The following is a 21,048-nucleotide window of genomic DNA, read 5'->3' on the forward strand; positions in this document are numbered from 1 at the left end:
CCTTTCATGGAGGTGGAAGTAGGTGATTTTTCCTCTCATGGAAGTGGGTGATTTTTCTTCTTGTGGAGGTTGATATACGTCATTATTCTCCTGAGGGTGGTGGAAATGGCTGATTTTTTTCTTTTATGGAGGTGGAGGTGGGTGATTTTTCTTCTTATGGAGGTAGAAGTGGGTGATTTTAAGTAACATGGAGGTAGAATTGGGCAATTTTTACTCTCTTTATAGAGGTGAAACAGTGTAGTGGGCCACATGGTTTAAAAGGTTCCTTTCTTATTATTCGGAGAAACAAAATGTTTCAGTAGCTAGGCAGATGCACACAACTGCAGAAGAAACAGTACACCTCTAGAAAACTTAAAATAGAGAAAATACTAAGAGGCTCAGCTTATTTCTTTCTTACTTTGACTGAAAGGACAGTTTTAAATTCCAGTGCCAATTACTCCATGTTCCTAAGATCTAGAGAAATCTGAGAGTAATGTATCAGTCAGGCATAGTGTATTTAACTCTCAGTCTTACCTGTTATGATGATCTCAGCTCGGCTGCGGTTGGTGTTGAGCTGGTTTCGGCAGGTGCATGTGTATACGCCAGCATCAGAAGGCTGCACACTGGAGAAATGCAACTCTTCTCCTGTAAATCAGCAGTGCACCTTATTAGTGCAAATGTACTTGCTGGCAAATGCAGAATAATAAGTGCTTATTAATCAGTGACCTGATTCAGTCATTTCCTCAAAGAGACTCTTACATGAGCAACTAAAAATAAATGCTTTTAGCTATCATGATATTTTGGTCCAGCTCACGACAGCAGTACCTTGTCTGCGTCTCTCGGCTGAGCTAGAGATGGGACGGCCGTCATCACGTGTCCAGTAGAAATAGAGAGGCGGAGGTCCAGATCCCTGGCACCTGAGGGTGACCGAGCTGCCCGGAGATACCTGCACCCGTTCAGGGTACACCCTCACCAACAGAGAGGCATCTGCTGTCCAAAAACAAGCACACCGTAAATCTCCATAATTACATGAGTTTAAAAGGATAACTACTTATGCAACACGATGGAAGGAGCTGAATAGAACCAAAGAAAAGTAATGAAACTACATTTATGTTTGTCTGCTGTAAGGAACTCACTCACCGTTGTATGGCCGGCATTTGACCCTCTGTTGTGGATTTCCAACATATCCAGGTGCACAGCTGTTTAAAATGTGACACAGCTGACTTAGAGCCAAAGAAAACCACACACACACACACCCACCCACCCAAACACATGCCACACACACACCCAAGCGCACACACACACACGCACAACCAAACAAGCACCACACACACGCACAACAAAACAAACACCAGACATACACAAACACACTAGCACAGGCATAAACATGCACTTGCATGGACACACACAAACACACACACACACACACACATAACCAAAACAAGCACCCCCCACACACACAACCAACCAAACACCACACACACACACACACAAACAAACTAGCATAGGCATACACACGCACTTGCATGGATGCTCACACACACACACCCAACCAACCAAACACCACACAAACGCAAACTCTCTAGCATAGGCATAAACACACACTTGCATGGATGCACACACACTCACACACACATCCAACCAAACACCATACACACGCAAACACTCTAGCATAGGCATACACACGTACTTGCATGGATGCACACACACTCTCACTCACACACACCCACCCACCCAAACACCACACATACACAAACACTCTAGCATAGGCATACACACGCACTTGCATGGGCACACTCACTCACACACTCACTCACTCACTCACTCACTCACTCACTCACACACTCACTCACACACTCACTCACACACTCACTCACACACTCACTCACACACTCACTCACACACTCACTCACACACTCACTCACACACTCACTCACACACTCACTCACTCACACACTCACACACTCACACACTCACTCACACACTCACTCACACACTCACTCACACACTCACTCACACACTCACTCACACACTCACTCACACACTCACTCACACACTCACTCACACACTCACTCACACACTCACTCACACACTCACAAGGAGTAAGAGTGTTTCAGCTTACCGCTCACAGTACTGGCCCGTGTAGCCCGGCTGACAGGCTGTACACTGGTAGTCTCCGTTACCCAGACTCTCACAAGTGGGCGAGAATCTAAACAAAATTAAACACTTTCCATAAACTGCTCATACCAGCACTCAGTTCTGTCGTATATTTCCCAATATTCAGTGCAAGTGGAAGAGCTCCAGTCAGTATCAGTATACTGTATAACACCATTCTCCAAGAGTTATAATGCAATTTTAGCCGGTTTAAAAATGCCAAGAACTATATCTTTTCATGCAATGGCACAGAGCTTTATGCACAGTGGTCTAGGAAAACCCATCAGCTGTCACTGTGCCACTAAGCAGCTCAGGCTGTAATCAGGTGTCTGCTGTCAAAATGTCCAAAATGCACCAAGGCCTCCTTTTTCACTTTTGGAGGAAACCAGATTTGAAAATGCTACACCTTTACCTTCAGTTTCATCAGAAAAACCTGGAGTTCCCAGGCTGACACAAAAATATTAAACGTAATAGTGTTTTATTTATAAGCCTCACTGGTTCTCGGGGTCAGTATGGGGACAGGCACAGGGCTGACAGTCTTCTGGGGTTCCGGCGCTGGCGTCTCCAAAGAATCCAGCAGCACACTGCTCACACATGTCACCCATGGTGTTATGCTGGCAGCTCTGTCAACACGGTGAGAGAGAGAGGATCCTCAGTGGAAAGCAGCAACCTAATGAATCTTTTTTCAACATTTATACCACTACAGTTGTAGTTTAACATTTCAGAATATCTAGAAAAAAGTCAACAGACTCTACAGATGGATGCTAGAATGATGACTGCTATGGATGTATGGTACCGTGCAGGTGCCGGTCTCTGGGTGGCAGGAGTCAGAATGACCGTTACATTCACACAGCTCACAGTGGCCAAGGTAGAGTCCACCTCCTGTGCGGGTGTAGCCTGAAGCGCAGTCCTAAAACACACCACCCCAGAAGGTCAGAATCGTGTCAAAAAACTAAGACACAACAGTTTTCAGCGAACTTATCACATTGATGTGTGAAATTCAGGTGTTAATCAATCTAGCACTATCGCTATGGCTTGGCAGAATTCATACCTGACAGGACAGGCCCTGATACCCAGGCGGGCAATGGCACTGCTCCACATCCAGAGCTCGATCCAGGCCAGTATAATGCGGCACGGCGATCTCCATGCTGACCCCCGAGATGCTAGACGAGCGCAAGACGGTGTGGTAAGAGGCTCGAATCAGGATGTCATCCAGGTCAGCCAGCACCATCAGCAGGTGTTCCCGAGTGGCGGGCATGCCATCAGGACGCTGCCAGTACTCCTGCACAGAGTAACACACCCTGTCAGTGATTTCTCCTTAGACTTCTTTAATCGGTACCTTTCATAACATACGTCCCAGGAGTCTGAGTCTTAAACAGAAGGTTTGTCTCACCTCTCTGAATATAAACTGAAACTGACGGGTTTCTCTCGCCCCCGGCCCCCTTCTCCAGTCCTGTCGAGCCACTAGGGTGAGGTCATTGCCCTGGAACCAAGAATGCCGTGGTGAGGTCATTCATTTTCAAACAGATGACTCTTTGAATTAAAAAAAAAAAAAAAAGACTTACAATAATCTGGACGTCAACATCCTCTATTGGAGCGCCTCTCGTCCCAGGCACGTACGAGATGGTGTACTTGAGCTTTCCTCCATAGGCTTGAACCTGGCGAAGGAGAATAAGAAAATGATCACGGTTAAATATTAAGAACGACTGGGTTTGTCATTGTTTCAGTCAAGTTAAAGCACTATGACTCAAGAGGAAGAGAAACTGTGGCTCATATTTACACAACATACATCAGGGTTTCTATATCATTCATGCCATTTAGACCTCATTTATGAAGAAATAAATTCGCAAAATATTTGTAGGAGTATGAGATATGTGGTACTTGTGAAAATCCACTTCGTTCAAAAAAACGTTTATATCCTGTTTCTTAAATATTTAAATGACAATCACTGAATCATTGCTTAAATCTGGAGCAAACGTGGTAGCAGTTTAAATCAACTTAAATCTAGTTACCTTGTCCTCAAGAAACTTCACAGGAAGTTTCCAGAAGAGCACATCCTCTGGGTGCAAGCTAAAACCTTTGTAGACCAGAGAGTACTGGAGCACATGGAGATTAAAAGGTACCAGAACATGAGTAGATGACAGACAGAAAGAAGAAGAAAAAGAAAAGCATTGCAGGATAGCAAGGCAAAGCAGATCATCAGAGAACAGGCTTTCAGTTTCTTAACGGCTAATCGACTCCAATAAAACACATAATGTTTGTTAAATTAAAATGCCTAAGCTGCTTACTGGTGTTTATTTTGGCTGAATACAAAGTATCACTCTTAGAGTTACTCCTGGTGTGCATTCCAGGAAAAATGTAGAGACAAGAACCACCCTAAGGTCACCGAGAGGGAGCAACCTTTGTGTACCTTCTCACAATCTGAAGGCTAGCAACTGATTAACCAAATGCTTTACAGCAATAGCACATTTTGTTAAAAATTAACTCATGATTCAATGGCTTGATTCAATGATCAGAAAGACTTGGTGACCATGCTAAGGTTAGCTGCTCCTCCCGAGGGTGGTACTTTCCCAAGCATTTCATTGACATGATGCCATAGACAACTACCTTGTTGGAGGAGCCAGGCGGGGCAGCATTGGTAGGTTCCACTGCGTTTTTTCTGAGCTTATCCTGTTAGTAAGACCAACATCCCAAACCAGCATCAACCCAATGTAGAGCAATCTAATTGCATCTAATTACATAAATAGCTAAACTGCGTTAATGGGAACCAATGGTGGCAACCACTATTCAGTACCTTGACTGGGATAAGGTGGGGGGAATGGCCTGGTGCACCAGGGTGGGGCCCAGAAGCCCACACAGATTCTTGTAAGCCTGAAGGAGGTAAAGGAGGAATGGGGGCACGTGCATCTGAACGACCCTCCGAATTAGAGGTTCTGGCTGGAAAGGAGGAAGTAGAACTGGAGGATGATGAGAACAACGAGGCAGGTGGGCCCTGTGAGAAGTTGCTGATGAGCTCCCAGATTTCGTTGTCGAGTTTACGCATATCGTTGCTGGATGACTTTGGGAAAGTGGGTGGAAGAAAAATGAACAATAGAAACCAGAGATACCCAGGAGTCAGAAAAATGAAAATTGGACAGCCAAGGTCAGAAATCGAAGGACGTCCAATGGCGTGCACAAATAAAAACATGCAGAACTGTGCTTAAACTCAGGGGATGCACCAAGACACCAAGCAACTCCACAAGTGCTCCTCCGGGTTTGGGACATTCTTATGTCATAAAGGGCGCTGTCTTGCTCGTAATTTATTACTTTATCCATTACCTAACGTTTCTTCATGCAAAGTGTTTTCACACCTGAACATATGACACTGTGCATGCTATCAAGTCCAGCAGGCAACAAAGACAAACATTTCGTCTCTAGCCAACCCTAGACATCATGACGACACTCGTAGGTTTTGGGCTGATCTAATTTTTTTTTCTTGCATTTTCCTTTTCTCAGTAAGCAATGCATAGTCATCCTTCCTGTAATCTATACAGGAATCCAATGGATACTGTTGCAGTCCTCCAATCATTTAAGCAAGAAGTTGAAACAAAAGCACTGACCAAATAATCAATAATATGAGATTGGGGGAAATCTCTGTCAGTCGTTCCAGAGACACATATCAATTGGCCTATTTATCAATTTTATTGCAAAAAATAAATAACCCCATTGCTGTATTTATGATTGACAGCTTTAAGTGTGATATTAAAATGAGGAGCTCCTGCATAAAATGCTTAAAAGTTGCTGTTGACTGCCCCATAAGCTAATTTACTATTGAAACAGCATTTAATTTAACTAGCGTTAGCCTGACTAGTAAAATCCTGCTGTGTCATTAGCCTTTAAAATTATAGTTATTTGTTTCACACACATGAGTAAGACATATGCCTTTGTTTATCCAAGTTACTCCACCACAATTGTTTCAAGAAATACCACATCAAGTCAGTGCAAAACTTGAAACACGCATTCCGCTCATTCTGCTTTACCTTGCGGGAGCGTTTCATTCGTTTAATGGGAGTCTGCTTCTATAAAGTGCAGAAATGGATGTGTAAATATAGAAACATTCAGAACCAAAAGAGGAAAGATCTCACAGTTTTGTTTTTTACATTCTACATTTAGCAAACGTCCTTATCCAGAGCGACTCATATTTATCTAATTTTTCCTTTACATACAACTGAGCAAATGAGGGTTAAGGGCCTTGCTCAAGGGCCCAAAGGAGGCAGCTTGGTGGACCTGTGATTTGAATGCGCATTGAATTGACTTCAGATCATTAGACCAACATCTTAACCACTGAGCCGTCACTTCCCCAAATTCTAGCCAACTATTGGCTCCACAATGTTGGAGTGATCTTCCTTCTCAAAGCTCAAAACAGCTTTGTTTGTTTTTTGTTTAGGTCTTCACCCAGGTTTTTAAATCAGATTACAATAATCTATTAAAGCTTTACCAGACCAGCTCTTTGCACCAACATTAGTCTGTAGTAACCATTAGTTAAAATGAAGCACCGGTTTCTACAAAAAGTCCAAAATACTCTGCTTTCAGCCGTCGACAAGATCATCGAGGCTGAACAAGAAAAGGAAAGCAACTCTAAGCACAGAGAATCAGGAAAGAAGAAGTAGAAGAGCGAGAAAGATAACCGACTTCTGTGAACAAATTGGAAGTGTGCAGTGTGTAAAGACTAAACCCACTAGACTGTACCTTATCTCCCTGGTAGCTGGATGGCAGCTGCCAGAAGTGAGGCTCCTGGCTGTGATGGTCGAAGTTAGTGAATGAAAGCTGCGTTCCGTCTGTGGACAACTCCACCGAAAAGCCGTTGGTGATGCGGTTGGTGCGTTGCCGGTTCACAAGAGCGAAGCCTTGGGTGTTTCCTGGGGCAAACGTGGTGGTGATCTAAGGATGAGTGAAAAATCCGATCTTAACGGTGTTCAGATATTCACAAGTTCGGTAAAAATCATGAAAGCATGTCTGCAGGCCTTACGAAATCTCTGTACAAGGATGAGCTGGAGCACTGCTGAGTGACTCCCATGCAGAAGCACGCCAGGCAGCCATCTTTGCTGGCAGAGCTGAGGTGGAAGTTGCCAGGCTTGCAGCTGGAACATGAAGGACCCTCCACTTTCATCTGCACATTGAGAACACACAAAGAAACATAAAATCCCCGTCTTGGCTGCACAAAGGGTATGCTGAAAGGTGTTTGTATCATTATGTGTACGTGCCTTGCAGCGGCAGATCCCATCTGAAGTGCAGCCTTCGCTTCCTCGCTGGTCGCAGTTTTGGCATTGACCTGCAAAAAGGAACTCTCTGTTCAATCTGAGCCACAAATACGCAAGATTTTATAGCCCTAATTAATATCTGGCTCATCTTAAACACTCTCTTGGAGAGGAGTCAAACATTGCAGGAAAACTGATGAAAGAGGAAACAAAGCTGCTTGAAAAGCAAATTGAGTTCTAATGGTTAACTAGCAAGATTTAATGCACTTGCATCCAGTCTTTTTATGAAATTGTGTCCTACAATAAAAAAAAATACATGCACAAGCAATCCATACCGCTTCCCTGAGTACAGCTCTGTCCACGTTCGGGATTGCCGGTGTATCCAGGGGAACACCTAGAGTAGGAGTGAACAAAACAGCACAGTGAGGCTAACCAGACTCAGACTAGAACATATACAAAGATTTGCAAAGGCTCTTCTTTACATGTGTCAGATTGAGAACCTAACCTTTTGATTAAACCTTAGTAGTCAACTGCTAACCAAAGCAACACTGAGGGAAATGAAAAGACACGAAAGAACCAGGAAGCACAGACAGGAGGTTTTTTTTTTTTTTTGGATTGGCAGTCATTTATTTCCAAGTGATTAATCAATTTGTTGCTAGTTTCTTTATGTGGATTCTTAGCTGATGTGGTAGATGAATGTTTGAGCTTGTGAGAGGTGCAATTTAAAATGTAACCCAGTTCAGTGTAGCATTTAGGCTTTGATTTTGGGTGACATTTCTTTTGAATACGTTCTTATGAAATACAGGAAGCTGTCCATCTGTCCATCTGTTCATCAACCCAATGGATTTAGCTGCTAGTTGTTTTCCATGGTTTCCCATTCTTATACAGGATAATGTTAACTGGGCATCCTATGGCCAAGTATAGATTTTCCTGAGGTAAAGTTGCAACATTACTGCCCTATAACTGTCTGTTTTGGAGCCTACTGTCCTTCTGGAGTCTATAAATGGCTTGACAGCAGAAGTCCTTCCCCTTAAGAACTTGATTTAATAAGAATGCTTGATTTTGTCGAGCTCTTGAAAGTAAGTGAAGACAACAGTCATGACCTTGAATCTTTCCTGTTATTTTCAGACTTTCTTGTTAATTCTTCTGCTTCCCAAAGCTACTCAGTCCCCACTTCCTGTCTCACGTGTTATCCTTCAGCCTGTTCAGCCAGCAGTCGAGCAGTTCATGTTCTTGTGAAGCTCTGATGTTAAGTTTCAGGGCTGAAAGTTTACGAAGAAAAGCCTCAAGTCTTGCCAAGGGTTATGTTGTTTGTGACCCTGTGCTCCAGAGGAGTACTCTTTTGGCTTGTAAGATCTTGTGGGAAATTTTGAGCTCTTGTGGCAGCTTTAGGCCATAAAAGAACATCTTCTGGTTGAGATTGGAAGAGAGAGAAAGAGAGAGAGCGAGAGAAGAGAGCAAGAGAGAGAGAGTGTGATACTGGCTCCTGTCCAACACCTGCCTTTTATCAGCACCGGCATAAAGTACATGACCACATTCCTTGGAGAAGACTCTATCCAGCTGTTCTTCTGGATAAAAGTCTCCACAGTTGTCGGTACTCTCACTGACGGCTATAATCAGAGAGAGGTGCTTCACACCAAATTTCTTGACACTAAACAGACCTTGGCACTCAGAGCTTCACAAACAGGGCATCTGAAATGCTGACAAATTCTGTTAGACGTCGACATGACAGGCAACCTCACTACCTCACAACCTCAAAGATGTTTACGCTTTAAACCAGAGAAAAGAGCATTAGAATAAAAAGGCGGCTAAAAGATGTCTAAAGCAAAAGACAGCCAAGCAATAAAAGCGAATTATGCTTTGTTCAACAATAGTCGAAGATGGTATGTTAACACAAACTGACCTTTAAAAATGTCCCAGGTTAGAGATGTGAGCCCATAGAAAGGTTTATTACATAATCACAAGATTCTCTGAGATTTTGTTCATTCACATTTTGACTAGTATGGCTAGGGTTCTTGGGTTCTATATAGAGTTCACACAATCATGATTGTAGGACAGAGAGCGAGAGAGAAAGAGAGAGAGAGTGAGAGATGCAGGAGGTCAAAACAGCATGGTGCTTGAGAGGATGACCACTCCACATGAAGCTTGACCACTCAGTATCTCCAGAACGCCGGAAAAAAAACAATCCCATCATTTCCTAAATACTAGATTAGCTTACCTCTCACAGCGCCTTCCAGTATAACCGACAGGACAGTTGCAAGTAGGCTGGCCGTCTCTGTCCAAGTAGCAAGATTTCGTCTCGCTGTGGAAGACAGAATTAAAAAACATGGGAAGTCTAGCACATGCTCATGTATGAACATAAGCACACATCAGATTTACCTGCTTCCAGAGGCGGGTCCAAAACAAGGGCATGGCCTACAGGCGTGTATACCACCAGTCACTGGATCACCATAGAAACCGATGCGACATCTTTCACATCTGGGTCCAGCTGTGTTGTGCTGGCATTGCTGTAATCGGAAGACCATGGCGAAACATTAGGTTTTATTCTAATTAATTTAATAGCAACAATCATTTCCATAGCAACAGCTTATTCTCAAGGACATGAATGTTGGATGCACCTCATAATTAAACCTAGTACTAACACCGAATAAAAAATGTGTTCAAATTATAGGCAAACATTTGATTAAAGCTTCATGTGAGAAGATATTCTTTAACATTTAAAAGGTACAGAATATCAATGAAGTAATAAGTAATCGATGTGTTACTATACAAGGATTTGAATTTAATATCAAATAAGAGGAATAAAACATTTCCAGACACGACGTTAAAAAAAAAAAGAAGTCATCTTCAAGTTTATGGTAACCATGTACATTTGCCTATACTAGCTCCTCCTATAAAAGTGTTTTATTCCGTACTGAACATGAGGTCATGTGCAGGGCGTGACAGAGTGACAAAATCTGAGACGGTGAATCATGTCTAGACCCAGAATTCACATTTAAATGAGCAAAAGAAACAGAAACAGTAAATCTGGCAGTTTCAGAGTTTTCACTGGCAAATTAGTGAATGTTTTGTTTACGAGGTTTAGAGGAAATGAAGAAATGATTAGTCCATTTTTGTTCACTAAGCAGATTTTTGTACGTTTTTACAAACCTCGGATGTAAACTGAGGAGGATTAACACTTAAAATGTAACAATACAGACAGATTTCAGTTCAATGGTTTCACTTTTTCAATAAATCTGGCAGCTACTTAGAAAAGGATACAAAGATCCACTCTGAATGGGCACTAGTGTGTTTGTGTGTGTGTGAGTGAGTGTGTGTATCCACATCTGCATGTGTGAGTGAGTGTATGTGTGTTTGCGTCTGTGTGAATGTGTCTGCATGTATGTGTGTGTATGTGTGTGTGTATGTATGTGTATGTGTGAGAGAGAGAGAGAGAGAGAGAGAGTGTTTGTGTGTCTGGGTCTGTATAGTTGTGAGTGTGTGCGTCTGCCTGTGTGTAAGTGAGTGAATGTGTATGTGTGTGCCTGCATCTGCCTGTGTGTGTGTGTGTGTGTGTGTGAGAGAGAGTGTATGAGTGTGCCTGCATCTGCCTGTGTGTGTGTGAGAGAGAGAGAGAATGTGTGTGCCTGCATCTGCCTGTGTGTGTGTGTGTGTGAGAGAGAGTGTGTGTATGTGCCTGCATCTGCCTGTGTGTGTGTGTGAGAGAGAGTGTGTGTATGTGCCTGCATCTGCCTGTGTGTGTGTGTGAGAGAGAGTGTGTGTATGTGCCTGCATCTGCCTGTGTGTGTGTGTGCGTGTGTGTGTGAGTGTGAGTGAGTGAGAGAGAGAGAGAGAGTGTGAGTGAGTGAGAGAGAGTGAGTGTTTATGTGTGTGCCTGCATCTGTGTGTGTGTGTTTGTGTGTGTGTGTGAGAGAGAGACAGAGAGAGAGAGAGAGTGTGTATGAGTGTGCCTGCATCTGCCTGTGTGTGTGTGTGTCACTGTGTATGTCGGTGTGTCTGCGTCTGTATGTGTGTGAGTGAGTGTTTCTGTGTCTGCCTGCGAGTGTGTGTGTGTGTGTGTGTGTGTGTGTGTGTGTGTGTGTATGTGTAAAGGAATGCTCACGCACCAAGCATGCGCCCGTCTCTGAGTCACAGCTACTAGCGTGCCCATGGCACTCGCACTTCTCACAGGTGCCAAGGTAGAGGCCTGATCCTGTACGTGTGTATCCCACATCACAGTCCTGCACACAAAGCAGAAGTCAGAGTTAACACATGATAACTTGTCGGTTAGACGGCGCATATCTAAATCTGATGAAGATTTAGAATTAATGTGTAATCCTCATCCTGCTTGTCGTGTAAATTTTGTCCCAGATTTTTAATAGGTTCTGGCAGAGGCGGGGTTTTATACCTGGCAGGACGGTCCTCTGTAGCCTTGAGGACAGGCGCACTCCTCCACTTCAAGAGCTCTCTCGTTCCCGGTGGAATGTGGCACCGCGATATCCATCTGGATATCCCCGACACTGCACAGAACACGAGACATGAACACCAGCAACCAGAACACAGACTCGATATCAAAAGCTAGAATTCTCCTATCTGATTGGTCTAAATTCTTGCATCGGATTGGTCAGGAATCACAGGTTAAATTAACGATTCGAACATGCTATCATTTCCATAGCAACAGCTCAAGCTTAGACTTGTATATCTGATGCTCAATGTGATCTAAACCTTATTTAATAAATATAAAGAACTGTTGATATGGTGAAGTTTTCTGAAAGAAGTTTGTTTGTCATGAATATGCAAAGAGTCTCCAGTGGCAGTCCATAGAAACGGTGTGTTTTTCTCTGTTCCCTGTTTAAAAGTTGATTTTACTGATACTGAGAAAGGGTTTGTGGCTAAACAGATGCAGACAGAGGCACACGCACCTGCTCTCGGCCATGTTGTCTGCGTAAGTGGCTCTGATCATGAAGACGGAGACGTCAGCCAGAGCCATCAGCAGGTGCTCTCTAGTGCACGGCTGTCCATCAGCTCTCCTCCATGCAGACTAGAAGAAATGATTTCGGATTCATCGTATGAGGTTGATGGAATGAAACCAATCTCCTTACAACACGAAAAAATGAAGACAAGAAGTACAAATTAAAGAAGCACTCGGTCGGCAGAGACGCACCTCCCGGAAGGGAATGTTGAAGGTGGCAGGGACTCGGGGCAGTGTCTTGGTCTGCGAGTAGTGCTCCAGTAAGATGCTGTTACCCTGGAGAACCACATCAGGTTTGTTTTCGATCACCACCGAGCGGGCACGAGGCTCGTAACGGACCTTGTAGCGCAGCTCTCCTCCATACGCAGTCACCTGCGTGGGGAACAAAAAAAGCTTCATATTTTTCCGTCATCTGGATAAAGTCATTGTTGTCTCATAGATTATGAATTTTTAATTAAACCCATGTTCGGATTTATTAGTTTTACCAACTTCTCCTTATTAAAGCACACAGCTGTAGGGTTTAAAAATTCGTTAAATTTATACTTTAATTAATTTTTATTAACATTTATTATTATTATTACTATTATATTTTTTTTTAATTAACATTTATTTTAAATGCTCTTGATGTGTCACATCTCAAATCTACACTTGTACCACAGCACTCCTGAATTCTTGATACTGATTGGTCAGAATCGTCCAGAATGATCCATTTTCTACAACAGCAGCACTGATAGTAGCACCAGCTGGAAACAAAATGAACTCACGAGCTAAAAACAATATATAAATCTGCTTGTTTTTAAAACCTGCTCCAATGAATGGATTAAACAAACTGCAATTATTGCTATGGTAAGGCTAAAATAAGCTATGCTGTTTGCCTTCTTCTCTTTAAAAGAGAGGATAAAATAAAAGCCGGTGCTGCTATAACCTGAGTGAAAACAAGAACATGGAAATTCCCCAACGTTAAATGAATGGAAAGTACAATGTAATGTTCATGTTTCGCAGATTGCTGGGAATATGGAAAGGAATAAAACAGTTCTGGACGGTAAAATAATGAACAGCTTTGCACCTTGTCTCCTCGGAAGTTCTCGGGCAGCACCCAGTAGTAGATGTCGTTGGGGATGCTGGCGAACGAGCGATAGACGATCTCAGAGCCACCTCTCTGGGTGATGCCCTCGGTGATGGTGCGAGTGTTGCCTTCGTTGGTGAGAGAAAACAGCTGCCCGTTGACGCCACCTCGTACCTTTAGACACAACCGGATGTTTATCATTATAGGATACTACGTGGGACCTGGGATCTGTTTGTTTGTATTTCACTACTTCATCATTTATCTTCAGATAGGCTTGGTCACCTTAAAGCCCAGGAGCTTTCAGCAGTCCATTTAAAGGTAGAGCCAAGGTCCATTAAAATCTTTGCTACCTTAATCTAGTACCCTAGTATGACTTTAATAATCCTGCTTAGAAAACCTTTAAAACCATTAATGTCAAGGTTTAAGATACCTGATCTCTGGTCCAGGTGGAACTGGCACATTCCTTGGTCACTCCCATGCAGAAACACTGCAAACAGCCTTCTGGATTTCCAGCAGAAAGATGGAAGGTTCCTGGCTTGCACTCGTCGCACAAAGCTCCGGCCACGTTGGCCTACAAAACAAAACAAAAGCCAAATGAGAGAAATACAAAGCATCCATTGTCTCTACCCACTTTATTCCTAATTAAGGTCACAGGGATCTGCTGAAGCCTATCCCAGCACACACTGGGTGAAAACCAGAACCCTGGACTGGTCGCCAGTCCATCACAGGGCCGCATATAGACAAACGACCACACACACTCACACTCACTCCTATGGGCAATTTAGAATGACCAATCAACCTAATGTACATGTTTTTGGACTGTGGGAGGAAACCGGAGTACCCGGCATAAACCCATGCAGGCACGGGGAGAACATGCAAACTCCACACAGAAAGGCCCCTGCCTGTTCAAACCTGGGATACGAACCCAGGACCTCTATGCTGTGAGGCACCAGTGCTAACCACTAAGAAACCATCAAAGCAATGACCTAAACACATTTATGCAGACTGAGATAAAAAAAAAAAAACATTACCTTGCAGTTGCAGGGTCTGCTGCTGGAACTGATGGTTCCTTTGTTGTCACATCGCGTCAAATCTGAAAAAGGGTTAAGATGCAGCCCTGGTCATGAAACGTCTCGAAATGTTTAATATACGTGGCAAAGTATATGAGTGGGAGACTCATAGACTCAGTAAAGCAAAAAGAACATGTGGTACCTCCCGCGTATGGAATGCATTTCCCGTTGGGCTGCAGAGGATTTCCAACATAACCGGAAGCACACCTATGAGCAACAAAAAAACAGATTCATTTTCTTCTTCTGAACAGAACATGCACTTAAAGTGAGGATGAAAGAGTAAGCTAGATGAGTTCCTCACTTCTCACAGCGGCGTCCCGTGTAGCCTGGTGCACAAGCGTCGCATGTAGCCTGATTGTCCACATCCAGGAAGCAAGTGTCTGAAAACCTGTATGTACAAGAAACAAGCGTTTTCTTAACAGAGACATTGTCGGATGTCAAGCGGAGTGTGAGTGGAGTGAGTGAGAGAGAGAGAGAGAGAGAGTGTGAGTGAGTGAGTGAGTGAAGTGAGAGAAGTGAATGAGTGAGAGAGTGAATGAGTGAGAGAGTGAGTGAGTCGGTGCAGTGTGAGAGGAAGCTCTAACCTGCGAGAAGTCTCTGTGTAAGGACAGGGACATGGCTTACAGTCATCTGGTCGACCCCGACTGGGATCACCAAAAAAACCCGGCCGGCATTTATCACACTGCGGTCCCTCTGTGTTGTGCTGACAGCTCTGAGAGTGTGAAAGAGAAAAAGAAAGGGGGGGGAGGGTTTCATGAATTTTCAAAAGGAAAAAGCCCGGATAATGAAATACAAATCTGAGTTCCGATAAAACCCAGAATGAAAGGTGTGATTTACCAGGCAGTGTCCGCTGACAGGGTCACAGGCACTGGCATGGTTGTGGCAATTACAGCCAGCACATGTGCCCAGGTATGGACCCCCAGGTACCCGTTCAAATCCGGAGGAGCAAATCTCACAGGACAGGCCGGAGTAACCGGGTGGACACCTATGAAAGATGTTCATGTTTGCATATATTTCTATCTTGGTGGAGACCAAAAGTCCTCAAATATAGAGGGAGAAAACTTTTCTTTTTGGTTACTGTAGTAAAGGCTAGGGTTAGATTTATGTTTATGCACAGACACATTAGCAGTAAGGCCAGACAATAAGGAGAATGCTTTTGTGTGTGTGTGTATGCGCGTGCGCGTGCGAGAGAGAGACCTGCACTCCTCCACATCTCTAGCAAGGCCCTCTAGGGTGAACGCTGCGACGCTGGTGTCCATGATGATGTCGCTCAGACCAACACTGGCCATGCGGTTGTTGTAGATGGTGCGGATGTTGATGCTCTCCAGGTTAGCCAGGGTCATCAGGAGATCTGTGCGGGTCACCAGTTGCCCGGATGAGTGTTGCCAGTTTTCCTGAAATTACCACATGCTTGCATGAAATTGACAATTTTGACCAAAAAAAACCCCTTAACCCCTTAATGCATCTAGGCTCTCGAGTCCTGTAAGAGTCTGCATCTGAATGCAGTCTGAATATAATATGAGGTGCTTTGTTGTATTTATATACCTACACGTATATGTGAAATCTAATAACATCTGGAAACATCTGTGCATGTTGACTGACCTCGGTGAACTTGATCTCTCTCTGATTTTTAACATCGGGGTTTGTGGGAGAGCCACGGCGGTAGACGAGTCTGTTGCCGTTACCCCTCAGCACCACGTCGGGCTTGTCCACTGGCTCGGATCCTTCCCTCTGCAGCATGTAGCTCACCTGATACCTCAAATATCCTCCGTAGGAATCCACCTGCAACATGCATATTGTCATCATGGCAATTAATATTAATGACCATAACAAGATTAAGAAGACGTATGGGCTTTTTCACACACCGGAAAAAAACCTCAGTTCCACAGGATTGATCCGAGGAACAGTAACACGATGAGCTTTCGTACATGTGACATGATGTGAGTGTGTGCTTTCTGAATAAAATCAAACACCTGAGCTGAGATTTGAACCACCGACGCTGGAGTTTCAGACACATTACTAGTGCACTATTCCACCATGCACCTACATTTAATACTAGTTATAGTCTAGTTCCCATCAGCACCAACATCCTCATGAGATTTCACAAAGTAACTGGTTTACAATGCCATTACAATGCAATCGGTCTGTACTAGAAAATTACGTGGGCCAGAGTATTTTATTATGATTTTCAAATGTATTTATTATGTCTACGTATACATTTATATTTTCAGAATATTTCTATCCCTGTAAAGTTGCTTTGTGACCAGGTGAATTGAATTGATCTGTTAAGTTTTCCTGCAGGAGTGTGAACAGACCTTGCTGCCCAGGAACTGGCGTGGAAGAGTCCAGTAGGATTCCAGATCCAAGAAACGACGAGACAAATCCACCAGCTGGAACTCCGCCACATCTGGATTGATGATCATCTGAGTGGATGAGAGAGGCGGAGGAGTGCCCGGGCGAGATGGGAACGACACGTTGACTCCTGAAAGGTGAGGATGAAGAGGATATAGGGAGACATAGATGATGTGTGTTAAGTGTGTTACAACAATCCTATTCAGCACTTCATAAGCACCATGTAATCTGCTACCTTTAAAGTTCTCCTCCTCTGTGAAGCGCAGTGCGATCTGGCTGCGGTAGCGTCCGGTGCTCTGGCAGTTCTTGGTGATACCGGAGCAGAAACAGGGCACGCAGCGACCGGCGACACTGAAGTGTCCATCGGGACAGTTACCTGAGAAGAAGAACAGAGACACAGACATTCAGCAGATCGTTAACTTGCTTAACACATAACCACACACCTCATTAAAAAAAAGAAGTGAACATCATACATTATATAATAAGAATCTGAGTGTTTTGAATGAATAATAAAAAATAATTTTGCCAAATATCCTCCTTCTCCATCACTCAGCATTATTGCAAGTCAGAAAAATTCTTATTATATAAACACATTTTTATTCAATCTATTTAATATTCTTATTAATATGGTTAAATGAATGTGTCTTTGTTTGGAGTAATGTGTTAAGAAAAGACGAAGTCAGCTGTGAACAGCCTGGATTTCAACTTCTTAGGAAAGTAATTAGTCATCGTAAGCGTTGGCCTGTGCTGAATCTTACTGGGGACTCGAGACAGGGTTAACACTCCATCTGGAATAGCAAACACCAGGCCTTTAGCATTGATGGCTTCACACGTGTACGCGCCCTGGTCTCCTTCTTTCACGTCACGGATGGTCAGCGTCCCGCGGCCGTTTTCGCTGCTTATCGTAATCCTAGAGAGAGAGAGAGAGAGAGAGAGAGAGAGAGAGAGAGACACAGAGAGAGAGAGAGACAGAGAGATATATATCGAGAGAGAGAGAGAGATAGAGAGAGAGAGAGAGAGAGAGACATAGAGAGAGAGAGACATAGAGAGAGAGAGAGAGAGAGAGACATAGAGAGAGAGAGAGAGTGACATAGAGAGAGACACAGAGAGAGAGAGAGAGAGAGAGAGAGAGAGAGAGAGAGAGAGGCATTTTAGTCAGATTTAATTACTTGGCCCATTTTCTCCAATCTGAACTTTCTGACGTTAAAAGGCATGTCACAATCCAATAAAACAATGACGGCTATATTCCCTGTGGTTTCAGATGACCACTGCTGACATTTTGACTGCTCCACACAAAGATCTTGGAAAGAATGAGGGAGCGAGAGTGTTAATACATGATCATTATACAGCGGCAGCTAAAAAGCTTTTTCTCTGGCGGGATGACCCCACTGACCAAACAACAATCTCAGAGTCTTAAAATATCCTCCAGTCTGCTTTTAATTATCCAAGAGTCCGACTATAAAGCAACCGAACATTCTCTCGGGTTTCCTTTTGGACCCAACGAATGTTTTTGCTTTTTACTCGTAACGAGAAGCTGATGGAGATGAACATGATCACGCAATAAGCTGCAATTTCACTGCCTGTTTCAACAGAATCAAAACGTCAGTCTGCTTTTACAACACAATGAGCCAACAGATCAGTTCTGTAACTCTTAATACCTTCATTAGCCTGTAATAGAGTTAGTCGAAAGAAAGAAAGAAAGAAAGAAAGAAAGAAAGAAAGAAAGAAAGAAAGAAAGAAAGAAAGAAAGAAAGAAAGAAAGAAAGAAAGAAAGAAAGAAAGAAAGAAAGAAAGAAAGAAAGAAAGAAAGAAAGAAAGAAAGAAAGAAAGAAAGAAAGAAAGAAAGAAATGGGTGACAGACTAAGACAGCTGAAGATAGATGACAGAAGAAAGATGGAGTGAGAGAGTGATACAGGCAGACTGAGACTTTTATAATCAATTTATTTTTATACTTAATGTTGAAGTTACTAAGTTTCATGTTCCTGAAAAGTAAACACAAACTCCTCTGTCCTAAAGTCTGGTGAAAATGTACTAATGGTTATATAATAAGTGATTTGCTTTGTGGGAGGAACAACCGTCAAAGCTATTAAATCATTCAACCAATCAGAATCCAGGGAATTGGCTGAAACAGGAAGTAGTCTTACCTGTTACTGGATGGAATGTGCCCCCAGTTAAGCCTCCAGGTAATGATGGGAATGGGCACGCCCACAGCGATGCAGGTGAAGGTCACCGTCTGCCCCCGGGCTGCTGTAATGGACTCTTCTGGAGGGCTGGTCACCACTGGAGGAGCTAAACCGATCATAATAAAGGTCAAAAACAAAAAGTCAGTTTATTTCCCTCCGGACACTCTCACTAGCACTCAGAAACTCAACACTCACAGGACATTCTTCTCCCAAATCAGCCACGTGTGACAGATATATTTGGCTAGCTCATTTAGTGGAAGAGCTGGGAGCAGAAACCAAATAGGTTTACTGTTGGAATGTGAACGCATAGGTGAATAAATTATATCAAATATATTATACACAAGCCGGAGTGATCTAATATAGAACTCAGTAATGGAGTGTACAGTCAGTACAGCGGTATCCTGAAGTTTAGCCTATTAAAGTGACTAAACTGTGCTAAAATATCACTAATTGATCGATCAACCATTCTATCTATCTATCTATCTATCTATCTATCTATCTATCTATCCATCCATCCATCCATCCATCCATCCATCCATCCATCCATCCATCCATGTATCAATCAAGCCATCCATCCATCTATCTAGCCATCAATCTCCATCCATCCATCCATCCATCCATCCATGTATCCATCCATCCATCCATCCATCCATCCATCCATGTATCCATGTATCTATCTATCTATCTATCTATCTATCTATCTATCTATCTATCTATCTATCTATCTATCTATCCATCCATCTATCCATCTATCCGTCCATCTATCCATCCATCCATCCATCCATGTATCCATCCATGTATCAATCAAGCCATCCATCCATCTATCTAGCCATCAATCTCCATCCATCCATCTAGCCATCAATCTCCATCCATCCATCCATCCATCCATCCATGTATCCATCCATCCATCCATCCATGTATCCATCTATCTATCTATCTATCTATCTATCTATCTATCTATCTATCTATCTATCTATCTATCTATCTATCCGTCCATCTATCCGTCCATCCATCCATCCATGTATCCATCCATGTATCCATCCATCCATGTATCCATATATCCATCCATCCATCCATCCATCCATGTATCCATATATCCATCCATGTATCTATCTCCATCCATATATCCATCCATGTATCTATCAAGCCATCCATCTATCTATCTATCTGTCCATCTATCCGTCTATCTATCCATCCATGTATCAATCAAGCCATCCATCCATCTATCTAGCCATCAATCTCCATCCATCCATCCATCCATCCATCCATCCATCAATCTCCATCCATCCATCCATCTAGCCATCAATCTCCATCCATCCATCCATCTATCTATCCATCCATCCATCCATCCATGTATCCATCCATCCATCCATCCATGTATCCATCCATCCATCCATCCATCCATCCATCCATGTATCCATCCATCCATCCATCCATGTATCCATCCATCCATCCATCCATGTATCCATCCATCCATCCATGTATCCATCCATCCATCCATGTATCCATATATCCATCCATCCATCCATCCATGTATCCATATATCCATCCATGTATCTATCTCCATCCATATATCCATCCATGTATCTATCAAGCCATCCATCTATCTATCTATCTATCTATCTATCTATCTATCTATCTATCTATCTATCTATCTATCTATCTATCCATGTATCCATCCATCCATGTATCCATCCATCCATATATCCATCCATGTATCTATCTCCATCCATATATCCATCCATGTATCTATCAAGCCATCCATCTATCCATCCATCCATCCAGCCCTCCATCCACCAAACAACTACATTAATGTACATTTCTTATGCTGGCAAATGTTTTTAAAACGACATCAACATTCAAATTATTTAAAGGTTTAGTAATTAAAAGTGTCACAGATTCCTCACAATAATCAGACATCTTCAAATATTTATTTAATCCTCCCATTACACACTTACGGCAATTCAGCCATTAAAAAAATAAATTAATTGGAAGATCATAACAAACTGAAATAACTATTTATATTTACAAAAATGAAAAATTATGTTAAAAAATG

At 42.9% G+C, this 21,048-nt stretch overlaps 1 protein-coding gene across 10 annotated transcripts in view; it reads right to left on the minus strand.

Annotated features, from left to right (window-relative positions):
- LOC131366248 (basement membrane-specific heparan sulfate proteoglycan core protein-like) overlaps positions 1-21,048 on the minus strand; it is a 102,434-nt gene that overhangs the window by 39,461 nt on the left and 41,925 nt on the right. For 9 of the 10 annotated variants that reach the window (XM_058410529.1, XM_058410530.1, XM_058410525.1 and 6 more), the window contains 32 exons: positions 18,954-19,098; positions 17,568-17,719; positions 17,045-17,185; positions 16,773-16,939; positions 16,060-16,239; positions 15,655-15,851; positions 15,295-15,442; positions 15,042-15,169; positions 14,759-14,845; positions 14,600-14,664; positions 14,419-14,480; positions 13,818-13,958; positions 13,388-13,561; positions 12,514-12,693; positions 12,272-12,390; positions 11,758-11,869; positions 11,477-11,590; positions 9,750-9,877; positions 9,589-9,672; positions 7,706-7,764; positions 7,377-7,444; positions 7,142-7,282; positions 6,862-7,053; positions 3,699-3,791; positions 3,527-3,616; positions 3,185-3,415; positions 2,930-3,043; positions 2,629-2,756; positions 2,102-2,188; positions 1,120-1,178; positions 805-969; positions 514-624 (listed from right to left, as the gene is read on the minus strand). In XM_058410529.1, the coding sequence (XP_058266512.1) occupies positions 514-624; positions 805-969; positions 1,120-1,178; positions 2,102-2,188; positions 2,629-2,756; positions 2,930-3,043; positions 3,185-3,415; positions 3,527-3,616; positions 3,699-3,791; positions 6,862-7,053; positions 7,142-7,282; positions 7,377-7,444; positions 7,706-7,764; positions 9,589-9,672; positions 9,750-9,877; positions 11,477-11,590; positions 11,758-11,869; positions 12,272-12,390; positions 12,514-12,693; positions 13,388-13,561; positions 13,818-13,958; positions 14,419-14,480; positions 14,600-14,664; positions 14,759-14,845; positions 15,042-15,169; positions 15,295-15,442; positions 15,655-15,851; positions 16,060-16,239; positions 16,773-16,939; positions 17,045-17,185; positions 17,568-17,719; positions 18,954-19,098 (4,062 nt within the window). The remainder of the gene's footprint in view (positions 1-513; positions 625-804; positions 970-1,119; positions 1,179-2,101; positions 2,189-2,628; positions 2,757-2,929; positions 3,044-3,184; positions 3,416-3,526; positions 3,617-3,698; positions 3,792-6,861; positions 7,054-7,141; positions 7,283-7,376; positions 7,445-7,705; positions 7,765-9,588; positions 9,673-9,749; positions 9,878-11,476; positions 11,591-11,757; positions 11,870-12,271; positions 12,391-12,513; positions 12,694-13,387; positions 13,562-13,817; positions 13,959-14,418; positions 14,481-14,599; positions 14,665-14,758; positions 14,846-15,041; positions 15,170-15,294; positions 15,443-15,654; positions 15,852-16,059; positions 16,240-16,772; positions 16,940-17,044; positions 17,186-17,567; positions 17,720-18,953; positions 19,099-21,048) is intronic. The other variant, XM_058410524.1, reaches the window with a different exon arrangement.

The sequence above is a fragment of the Hemibagrus wyckioides genome, linkage group LG15 (assembly GCF_019097595.1).
Source record: "Hemibagrus wyckioides isolate EC202008001 linkage group LG15, SWU_Hwy_1.0, whole genome shotgun sequence".
Taxonomy (NCBI): domain Eukaryota; kingdom Metazoa; phylum Chordata; class Actinopteri; order Siluriformes; family Bagridae; genus Hemibagrus; species Hemibagrus wyckioides.